The following is a 12,590-nucleotide window of genomic DNA, read 5'->3' as shown; positions in this document are numbered from 1 at the left end:
ATAATGACTAAAGCATACATTTCCACAATTCTTAGCACAATTCTCAACCGATTTTCTCCAGACTTTACCTACACATTCGTTATGTCTTAAGGATAGTCACGGACTATAACATTCTGCCCAGAACTCCTTCGTAAATGGACATAGTTTTTTCAATGTAGGGTCTTCCATACTCTTTAATCTACATCATAGTATTTTGGCATTAGAGAATTTTTTGGACTATGATTAAATTGACCACGAACACTACATGATGAATATCCAATACCAAACAATTTTATGGACCTCAGTCTTTTGTCATATCACATGAAAGGTTTGGCATTCTGAGTTCGCACTTCAGTACTTCATTCCATGTCTTCCTGGGTGTCCCACTTCTACATGTTCCCTCTATTTTGAGAGCTTGGCACTTCTTTAGGGAGCTGTTGGCATTCTGCTCAGTTGTCAAGGTAAATGTCTATTTTTACAGTTTATCTCAATACAAATGAATCCATATTTTTTAAGTAACCTCTACATCTTACGCTGTTGTTTCTATCTAATTTCAGAACATCAGACAACGTTGACATAACAGAAGAAACATCCTCAATATCTATCCTGTTTTGAAGACAAAAAGAAAATATTATGCGAAACAGATGTATCAGATTGTTTCTACAAATATGTGAGAGAATTCCTGTGAAACATTTGCTCTGATATATTAGTATTATTAGATAAATTTGTGCACCTCCCTGACTGGAGTGTGAAGAAGAGGAACCTGTGTGCTGATAAAATTGGATACATTTATGGAATTTTTGCTAAACTGGACAGAAATTCAACCGTAGAAATATTTGTAAGAAATAAAGCATACGAACAAAAACAAGAAAAATATATATTCTTGGATTTGAGAAGAAAAATAATGGAAGAGAGAGAGAAAATTGTAGAATGGATTTCCTCAGAACACATGACAAAACAGATGAGATCATATGACAGTGATATGTATACAAGGTCCTTCCTTCAAAACAGTAGCCTAAGTTTTCATACAGGGGAAAAACCATATCACTGTGATGTGTGTGGTAAATCATTCTCCCAAAGTATTCACTTAACTACACACAAACGTACTCATACAGGCGAGAAACCATATCATTGTGATGTCTGTGGTAAATCATTCTCTCAAAGTAGTCATTTATCTACACACAAACGTATTCATACGGGAGAGAAACCATATCACTGTGATACCTGTGGTAAATCATTCTCTGAAAATACTGCCTTAACAAAGCACAATCGTATTCATACAGGAGAAAAGCCATATCATTGTGATATCTGTGGTATATCATACACCGATAGTAGCACCTTAACTATGCACAAACGTGTTCATACAGGAGAGAAGCCATATCAGTGCGATATCTGTGGTAAATCATTCTCTCAAAGTAATCAATTAACGAAACACAGACGTATTCATACAGGAGAGAAACCGTATCACTGTGATATCTGTGGTAAATCTTTCTCTGCTAATAGTTCCTTAATTATACACAGACGTGTTCATACAGGAGAGACACCATATCATTGTGATATTTGTGGTAAATCTTTCTCTGAAAATATTGCATTAACAAAACACAATTATATTCATACAGGAGAGAAGCCATATCTGTGTGACTTCTGTGGTAAATCATTCTTTCATAACAGTAACTTAACGCAACACAAGCGCGTTCATACAGGGGAGAAACCATATCATTGTGATATCTGTGGTAAAGTATTCTCTCAAAGTATTCACTTAACTAAACACAAATGTATTCATACAGGAGAGAAACCATTTCATTGTGATGTCTGTGGTAAATCATTCTCTCATAATAGTGTCTTAACTGTACACAAATCTATTCATACAGGAGAGAGACCACATCACTGTGATGTCTGTGGTAAATCATTCTCTCAAAGCAATCACTTAACTGAACATATACGTATTCATACAGGAGAAAGACCATATCAATGTGATATCTGTGGTAAATCATTCTCTAATAATAGTAACTTAACACAACACAGACGTATTCATACAGGTGAGAAACCATTTCCTTGTGATGTCTGTGGTAAATCATTCTCTCAGAGCATTCACTTAACTATGCACAAACGTATTCATACAGGAGAGAAGCCATATCACTGTATTATCTGTGGTAAATCATTCTCTGAAAATAGTAAATTAACGAGACACAAACGTATTCATACAAGAGAGAAAGGGAAAAGCGAGCATCTTTTGTTTTTGTAATGTTCACCTCCTTTCTCTCCATGTTATAAGGACTTCTATACCAAACCTCTTCCTCCTGTGGACAATCTTACACAGTATTCTTTCTTGAATATCACATCCTGTACAGTATATTTCTTGTTTATTATGTTTTAAATGTTTCACTCAGTAAATACGTTACACAATAACATCTGTTATGACTCTTTCATACACAGGAATATTGTAAAGTTGTCAAATATGTACATAAACATGACCCCCCCCCCCCCCCCCCCAAGTACAAAACAGAAGAGACCACAAAGAAGAACATGAGGCATAAGTATAGTTTAGTGCCCCACAACAGATTGATTCCTTGTTATTTTCTTTAAATTAAACTTTGCAGAGATATGTTTTCAAGGGTCCAGATTAGGAATACTTTCATTCCATTTCAAAAGCATATTTCAAACGGAATACTGGTTCAAGCAATTCTTTTCTGAGAGTTTGTCAGGAACCCATGCATTATAGCAAGAAATGTATTCTAGTTTCACTAGCTTTTCAGGAGTTGTACTTCCAACTCCTCTACAATCATGTAAATATCTGTATGAGATATTTACATGATGGACAACAGAATTATTCCCTGTCTTTATGTGTTAACAACTCGAAATAGTTGTTTAGCAGATAATTCTAAACAAAAGCCAGTTCACCTATGATCTATTTCTAGTGTCATTTATTTTATGTATGACTAATTGAGCAACATGTGGCTTTATACATGCTGGGTGTTTGGGTTAAGTTTGACAGTTTGCATAAAAATAATATAAAACACAGTATCCCATCCAAAAATAAAAGTATAATAAAAGACCAAAAAACATCAACTAGATTATGGTTGGGAGATAGACTGGCCTTCATAGGATTTTCGAGCAAGATCGTTGCCAGTGCCCCTGGACTGGCTCTTGTGCGGGTGGCACATAAAAGACACCATTTTGAGCGTGACCGTTGCCAGTACCGCCTGACTGGCCCTCGTGCGGGTGACACGTAAAAGCACCCACTACACTCTCTGAGTGGTTGGTGTTAGGAAGGGCATCCAGCTGTAGAAACTCTGCCAAATTAGATTGGAGCCTGGTGTTGCCATCCGGTTTCACCATTCCTCAGTCAAATCGTCCAACCCATGCTAGCATGGAAAGCAGACGTTAAACGATGATGATGATGATGAGATAATAGTTTACTCAAGGTGGACACATTTAGCTTCCACCACCATATTATGAAGTCTCTGCGACCTGACATATGCATTCCTCTATAAAAAATTTTCTAACGTTTTTCTCAACTAAATTAATCATAAACTCAGATTCAGTGTGAAAAAGTACATCAATATACTAAGTTTGAACATTTTCAGTTACTATTGATGCTTGAAAATCTGTGACGGCAACAAAAAAGGCCTCTCTATTTGTCTGTCTCTTTCACTTTTCATTTTCCTCATGATAAACTGTATATTTGCCACACTCTCTCTCATTCTATATAAAGTATATAGCTCTCACTTTGTGTGTATATGTATGCAAATATGTGATGAATTTTGTTAGTGCAACAGGATGATTTAATCCTTTCAATACTAACCCGGCCGTAAAGCATTATGTGCCTCAAATGCTCTTTGGATACTTCCATGTTAGAAAGGGTTTTAATCAAAGAAATTTTAATTCTATTATTCTGTAAAATAATTTCTAACTAGTTTAAATGTACACAAATGCATAAAAATAATTTTTAATTCCATTAGACATTCTAAAATACTATTAAATTTCATTCAATTTTAAAAAAGGTAAAATCGGACAGAACTTATGGGATGACCTGGTATATGTGTTTGTTGATGTATATATGCTTATGAAGTGCATGTGAGTGCTGATATATATATATATATATGTATATATATATATATATATATATATATATATATATATATGTATATATATATATATGTATATATATATATATATGTATATATATATATATATATATATATGTATATATATATATATATGTATATGTATATATATATGTATATATATGTGTATATATATGTATATATATATGTGTGTATATATATATATATATATATATATATATTTTGGAATGTCTGAAGCTCCTGTACATAGCTAAACATAAATGCTTCATCCATATGTAGTTTCATATTATGAAAAATTCTTCTAATGGGAAATTCCTTACATGTTTACATTACATATAAATTGCGATCGGAAAATGAAACACATGTAATGGAGAATAAATAATACCAAAAACATTTCTATTTTCCTCTCCTATATACACATATATGCACACAGCTGTATCTGTGTGCGAGTGAGTTCGTATATCTCTTTGTCTCAATTACTATTCACAGGCGTCATTTACTTGCATTGCATGTTGTAACCATGTCTAGGTTGCTTGACATGTACTGACATACCACACGATCTTTGTGAATACAGGGCTCTTTGAAGTGGTGTCCTCAGTTTCCAGAGTTGCATATAACAGTGTTAGGTCTAGACTAGGAGATTTATTACTTCACTTGGAACAGATGGCATTTGGCAGCAGAAAGAGAACCTGACCACAGAAACCTCTGCTTCAACATACTCGTCTAACCCTTACAGCATTGTAAAATAAAAGTTCAAAAACAATAGTACATGTGGGAGGGAGGGTGTTTGTAACATCTAATAAAATGTACCACCTTCTTATCCTCCTCGTCCTTCACTCTTGATAGCTGTTGATGTTGGACTATGTTCACCAAAAAGATTTTTCACGATATAATTGAGAAAGCTGCACATTGGTATTAAATATACACAGACAATTGAGAAATGCCTTTATAGCCAATACAACAACATTGGTGTCGAGACACTGTATCGTATAGAATTTCTTGAAAAATTTTTTTTTTAAACCCTAAGAATTTATTTGTATTAAAAGCATCAAGAATGTAGTTAGAGATGGAGTGATGTAAAATATTGTGCTAGAAAGCTGTATCTACATCTGTTGTATTTCTTTTGATGTATGAATAAATTTAAACTTAATGATTGTTGAGCATTTGTTTCTTATAGAAGCAAGTTTGACAGGAAAGCATTTTGCTGCATGCTGTAGGAGGCAAGTAGAGATTGGTGCCAAGAAAGGTCAACCAACTGTAAATAACAGCCTAAAAACGAGAGCCACAACGAATGGATTAATTGTTTCTGTGGCTAAAACCTACAAAGCTAACCTCAATTTAAGCAATTTTAAAATGCCTGTTGATGTTGTTATGAAGTGTCACCTTTATATAATTACGTTCTCATATCAATAGAAACATGCTTAGCTAAGACATGACTTTCAGAGAATGATTCGATGCAGATATCACGACTAAGCTGAAATATTTGGGTGAAGATGGCAAAGAATGAATGGCCCAATGAAGATAGAAGGGGAAGGGCGTGGTGAGCAGTGGCATATAAGAACGTGATAGGATGGGCAATAAAGTCAGATATTAATATGCACGCATACAAACATGAATAAATTAACTGGAAAGGGATTTCTGAAGAGTTAGCTCCTGGGGAAGACTGTGGGCTTTGATAAGAGGCAGCTATCCAGCCTCTTCGGGTCGAGATTTCTGGATAACTACTAGAAATCCTTGACCTGGCTGTGCTACTGATTGGCCTTACCAGTTTGGGAAAGGTTATCAAGGCATAGTTATGACACTTCCCCCCACGTGTCTGAGGTGCAGGCATGCCAATGAAACGGTCACGCACGCCTTCGTACACTGAGAGGAGTTGAGGGAGTTGATAACCTATGCCGAACAGCTAATGTCGGATGCGAAAAGAGTACGGCTCTCGACTGAGTCCATGATAAAGATTGTACCACCTTCCTCTTTCTCCAGAGAAAAGAAGACAGTATTTCTTTGTGTAGTAACCATATTGAAAGACACGGTATGGAAGATGTGAGCGAAATGGATCGCGACAGGCCAATTCATCTCCGGATGAGGGCTAGTGAATTACTTCACTGCCCATCTTTCCAGTAAGATCCGTTAGGAGAGGAGGAGCCTGCCGATAAGAATATTTGAGAAAAGATGGATGAAAGTCGTAAGAAAGCTGAGAATGCAAGGAGCCATGATTGCACGGTCGGTCCAAGCATAAAAGGACGGAAATGGTTACCAAAAAAGGAAATCAACCGGTAGGTTAGTTCACTAATCTGAAGAAATTAAAATACCATCCGTCATACATATCTATAAACCCATCCATTTTAATCTTTTGTAAAGAGTCTACCTGTCCTTGTTTGTCCCCTCTATGTATCCTTTTTATAAGGAAGTAAAGAAAATCTGTGCATGAGTTTTTCTTTCTCAGCTGACGATACTTGTAATATGTTCGCACACAAGCAAACACATATAATTAACTTGAATATACTAAAACCGAAAGGGATACAAGAAGAGTTAGCTACCATAACTATTTTCGTCATACGCATGCGCATTGAATGTATTTCATCCATATTTATATTCGGTTACGTGTCTTGTCCACTTCATCGGTTGAGAATATATATATAATGCTTATAATGCATTTCTCAACTACCAGATACACACATATATAACAACACTATCCTTTACGAAACATTTCCGTAAGTATTAAACGATAGAAATAGTCAATGTCTTTAATTCTGTAGACGTTCGGTTTTTGGCGCGTCGATTCTTTGTTTCCCTTTTATGTTTTATGAATGGGAAATGTATATGTTTAGTGCAGGATTTGGTTGCTATTTCTAGCTTTGAAGGGAAAATGTCTATGATTAGTGCGGGATTTGGCTGCTATTTCTATGTATCGAAGAGAGGTACCTGATTTCTTCGAGATTTGTTTGCTATTTCTAGCTATGAAAGCTACCTTCTACACACTCCATTTGTTTCCAAAATTAGTCTAATAGGTGTAAAACAACTTGCTCTGAACGAATATTAAAAAAAAAAAAAAAAAATGCGAGTCACGAACGGTGGGGTGGGGAGAGGACTTGGAATATTCACATCGTCAGTCCATGGCCTCTAAACTATAGTGTCTGACCTGAGCTCAAGAATTTTTAAAAAATTAGTCTAATACGTGTAAAACCCCGCCTTTCGCGTGAGCTCATTTTTTTCTTCTTTTTTTTTCGTATACGTTCAGAGCAAGTTGTTTTACATTTATTGCACTATTTTTCTTTTCTTTCATGGCTCTGGTGAGGTGACTCGGAACGTTCACGATGTGAATAGTACTTTGCAATTCATGTTAATCGACTTTGTATGATGGAGTTCGCCGATTTGGTAATGACAGTGAGGCATTAGATTGTTTTCGTAGACACAATGTTATTCCCGGTACTGTAGATTGTCCTACATGTAATTCAACTTGCATCTTCCGATGTCGAAAGATTGTTCGCCGGCGTAGACAAAGGCCCACGGAATGTGGATATTCTGTATTCCTCTACCATAACACGTTTTAAGAGTGCAGCCAGTTACCACCGTGGAAGGTTCCTTTGTCTGTGAACCACTTCCTTACAGACAGTTGGTCGCATAGATCAATTATGGAAAATTTGATTGGAGATCTTTCTGTTCGGAAGTTTGTCAGCATCGGGTGGAGAATCACCAAGATCAGATCGGTGGGCCAGGAGTCGAAGTGAAAATTGATGAGACTGTTATCGTAAGGAGAAAATATAATCGTGGAAGACTTGTGAAAACTATCTGGCTTTTCGATGGAATAGAACGAGAAACCGAAAAGAAAAGAAAATTTTTGATACCTCTCGGAACATTCACGATGTGAATTTTCCGAGTCCTCTCCCCCCACCCCGCTTTCACGAGCGCGCATTTTTTTTTTTTTTTTTTTTTTCAGATTCATTTAGAGCAAGTTGTTTTACACCTATAACACTATTTTCCTTTTGTTTTTTTGCTCGGGTCAAACACTATAGTTTAAAGGACATGGTCCTTTTTGCCGAGTCCTCTCCCCACCCTCCTTCGCGAGTTTTTTTTTCATATTCGTTTAGAGCAAGTTGTTTTGCACTTATTACACTATTGTTCTTTTGTTTCTTGTCTCTGGTGAGGCAACTCAGAACATTCATGATGTGAATTTTCCGAGTCCTCTACTCCACCGCCAAAACCCTGTTCACAAGTGCACATTTTTTTTTTTTAATGTTCGTTTAGGGCAAGTTGTTTTACAATATTTTTCTTTTGTTTTTGTTTGTTTTTTGCTCGGGTTAAACGCTTTAGTTTAACTGTTTATTGTGTGTTTTAGTTTGAGAAATCTTCTCCAGTACACTCCAACCACTGAAATGTTTGGAAACGAATACTTTTGTTTTGTTTCATCGATTGTTACTGCTGACATGGGTTGCATGATTTGACCAGAGCTGGGGAGCTGCAGCAGACTCCAGTCTGATTTGTGATCGTTTCTATAGCTGGATGCCCTTCCTGTTCCCCACCACTTCACAGTGTGCTTTTATGTGGCACCAAACGAACATTTTAACATGGCCGTGCTTTTATGACACTGCACAACCACTTTTATGAAACAGTCACAAGTACTTTTCCCCACTGGAGGAACGAGTCTTAACACATCTGTTATGCAGTGTGGGTCTTCTTGAGTACAGCAAGGCACCAGGAACCTCAGTCTTTTGTCATATCACATGAAAGGTTTGGCATTCTGAGTTCGCACTTCAGTACTTCATTCCATGTCTTCCTGGGTGTCCCACTTCTACATGTTCCCTCTATTTTGAGAGCTTGGCACTTCTTTAGGGAGCTGTTGGCATTAAGCTCAGTTGTCAAGGTAAATGAATCCATATTTTTTAAGTAACCTCTACATCTTACGCTGTTGTTTCTATCTAATTTCAGAACATCAGACAACGTTGACATAACAGAAGAAACATCCTCAATTTCTATCCTGTTTTGAAGACAAAAAGAAAATATGTGAAACAGATGTATCAGATTGTTTCTACAAATCTGTGATAGAATTCCTGTGAAACATTTGCTCTGATATAATATTATGAGCTAAATTTGTGAACCTCCCTGACTGGAGTGTGAAGAAGAGGAACCTGTGTGCTGATTGAAGTTGGATAAATTTTTGGAACTGTTGATACAGGAAATACAGCAGTAGAAATATTTGTAAGAAATAAAATATAAGAAGGAAAGCAAGAAAAATATACAAACTTGGATTTGAGAGGAAAAATAATGGAAGAGTCAGGGAAAATTGTAGAATTGATTTCCTCTGAACCCATGACAAAAGAGATGAGATCATATGATTGTGATATCTGTACAAAGTCCTTCTTTCAAGAAAGTGACCTACTTATGCACAAACGTATTCATACAAGAGAGAAACCATATCACTGTGATGTCTGTGGTAAATCCTTTTCTCATAATAGTATCTTAACTAGACATAAACGTATTCATACGGGAGAGAAACCATGTCATTGTGATGTCTGTGGTAAATCTTTCTCTGATAATAATCACTTAGCTACACACCAACGCATTCATACAGGAGAGAAGCCATTTCACTGTGATGTCTGTGGTAAATCATTCTCTCAAAGTATTCACTTAACTGGTCACAAACTTATTCATACAGGCGAGAAACCATATCATTGTGATATCTGTGGTAAATCATTCTCTCAAAGTAGTCACTTATATACGCACATACGTATTCATACAGGAGAGAAACCATATCATTGTGATATCTGTGGTAAATCATTCTCTGAAAATACTGCCTTAACAAAGCACAATCGTACTCATACAGGAGAGAAACCATATCAGTGTGATATCTGTGGTGTATCATACTCTTATAATCGTGCCTTAATTATACACAAGCGTGTCCATACAGGAGAGAAACCATATCAGTGTGATATCTGTGGTAAATCATTCTCTTCAAAAAGTGTTTTATCTACACACAAACGTACTCATACAGGTGAGAAACCATATCCCTGTGATATCTGTGGTAAATCATTCTCTTCAAAAAGTATCTTAACTAAACATAAACGTACTCATACAGGAGAGAAACCACATCACTTTGATATTTGTGGTAACTCGTACACAGCAAATATTGATAGAACTAGACTCAAACATATTCATTCAGGAGAGGAATCAAATGACTGTGATATCTGTGATAAATCATTCACTAACCGTAGTAGTGTTACTGCACATAAACGTACTCATACAGGAGAGAAGCCATATCAGTGTGATATCTGTGGTAAATCATTCTCTCAGAATGGTGCCTTAACTATACACAAACGTGTTCATACAGGAGAGAAACCATATCAGTGTGATATTTGTGATAAATCATTCTCTCAAAAAGTTATCTTAGTCAAACACATTCGTATTCATACAGGAGAGAAACCATATCACTGTGATGTCTGCGGTAAATCATTCTCACAAAGTATTCGCTTAACAGAACACAAACATATTCATACAGGAGAGAAACCATATCGTTGTGATGTCTGTGGTAAATCATTCTCTCGACATATTGGTTTAACTGAACACAAACATGTTCATACAGGAGAGAAACCTTATCACTGTGATGTCTGTGGTAAATCATTCTCTTATAATAGTAACTTAGCAAAACACAAACTCATTCATATTGGGGTGAAACCATATCATTGTGACATCTGTGGTAAATTATTCTCTCAAAGTATTCACTTAACAGGACATATACGTATTCATACAGGAGAGAAACCATATCATTGTGATATCTGTGGTAAATCATTCTCTCATAGTAGTAGCTTAACGAGACACAAATGTATGCGTACAGGAGAGAGACCATATCACTCCTATCTGTTGTGAATCATTCTCTGAAAGTTGTAAATTAGCTAGACACAAATTTATCCATACAAGAGCTTCTGCAGTTTCTTGTTTACTGTTTATTTTTAATAATCTTGCATTTTATGCAATTGAAATAAAAGCATTTTGAAAACCTTTAGATTTCTTTTTCTTTTTTTTTTAACCTTTTGACTTTCTGCAATGTTAGAATCTCTATATCAAACCTCTTCCTCCTGACAACCTTATATCTTGTTCTTTCTTGTATATTGCATCCTTTGCAGTATATCTACTGCTTATTATCTTTCAAATGCTTTTCATACACTGCAATATTGTAAAGTTGTCAAATAAATAATGACCCCCCCCCCCCCAAGTACAAAACAGAAGAGGCCACAAAGGAAGAACATAAGGCATAAGTATAGTTTAATGCCCCACACCAGATTGATTCCTTGTTATTTTCTTTAAACTCTGCAGAGATTTGTTATCGGGGATCCAGATAAGGATTATTTTCATGAAACTGAGAAACTTTTTGGAGGATATTCTGATCATTTTCAGCCCCATCCTGATTTTGTCAATGCTGACTCCAGAACTTGGGGGAACCTACCAGCCATTTGATCCCCTATGAATCTTGTGGCACACAAACCAGATTGGCTAATTTCTCACCATTTTGGCTGGATAGGCAGGCACTTCTGAATGCTGAGTCATTCCTTGGTAAAAAAAAATGGACTTCCCAACATAGGATAGCAGTTAGTGATTTGAGGCTTAGGGCTTGAAGCTGTGAGAGATTTCAGCCAATTTGGAAGAGGAAGCCCTAGAAATTTAGGGCTCCTTAAAACAGTTGGAGAGATTTCAACCAATTTGGAAGTCCTAAAAACTTAGGGATCCTTAAAGCAGTTTGAGGGGTGAGCTACTAATTAAAGCCTTTAACAAAAAGGAGGGAGTGGAGATATATAAGATAGAAGGTATTTGGAAGTTCTTAGGAGACAACCTGTGTAGAGCTGCTGGACAAATCTGTAGCTGGTCTAAAATGCCAGGCAGGTGAAGGGTGACATGATGGTTGAACAGGGAAGTATACTGAGCAATGAAAGCAAAGAGGCATTCTTGGAAGAATGGGAACAGCTGGTAGCTGGGAAACAGTTTTACTTAGCATGGGGTAAAATAAACAAAACAGGTATGCTTACATTCTATTATTTGAGGATAAAAATTATGAGGTATTCTGGTTTGCAGAAATTGAAGATGTGTGTGTAGATGGATAATTGCAGACTTGCATTCACTGATTGTAAATAGTCTAGGCATGGAAGTGCTACTAAATGTGTGAGCATAAGAGAACGTGCAACCATTCTTGTCAGCAGTTAAGAATATGAAGACTGAAAGCTCCTTGTCCATCGGGAATTATTTCTATAGTGCTTAAAATATGTGGCATACTGGGATAGAGCTTTGTCACCATTTAATTAGTAAGGTTGTCCAGGATGGTATCATTACCAATGCTTGATGTAACAACATAACAGTCAAAATGTTTCATGGGTAAAGGAGATGCCTTAGACAGAAGTAAATGCAGATATTTTCAGATTATAGGACCAGGCTATGGAAGCCATTGAAAGAGTTAGTCCGGTTAATTAGAAAGAGACTGAACCTTGATGAGATGCAATTTAGCTTCATGCTGTAGAGAAGCACTATTGATAATCTCTT

At 36.3% G+C, this 12,590-nt stretch overlaps 1 protein-coding gene across 1 annotated transcript in view; it reads left to right on the top strand.

Annotated features, from left to right (window-relative positions):
• Window positions 1-11,064, top strand: part of LOC106868503 (uncharacterized) — a 13,925-nt gene extending 2,861 nt beyond the window's left edge. Inside the window, exons 2-3 of the mRNA XM_089344629.1 lie at window positions 537-2,153; window positions 9,433-11,064. Coding sequence (XP_089200755.1) covers window positions 884-2,153; window positions 9,433-10,928 — 2,766 coding nt within the window. The 5' untranslated portion in view covers window positions 537-883 and the 3' untranslated portion in view covers window positions 10,929-11,064. The remainder of the gene's footprint in view (window positions 1-536; window positions 2,154-9,432) is intronic.
• Window positions 11,065-12,590: the final 1,526 nt, after the last annotated feature.

This window comes from Octopus bimaculoides, chromosome 28 (genome assembly GCF_046866305.1).
Source record: "Octopus bimaculoides isolate indiv1 chromosome 28, ASM4686630v1, whole genome shotgun sequence".
Classification (NCBI taxonomy): domain Eukaryota; kingdom Metazoa; phylum Mollusca; class Cephalopoda; order Octopoda; family Octopodidae; genus Octopus; species Octopus bimaculoides.
Note: the sequence above shows the minus strand (reverse complement) of the source record. Positions and strands in the feature narration are given on the sequence as shown.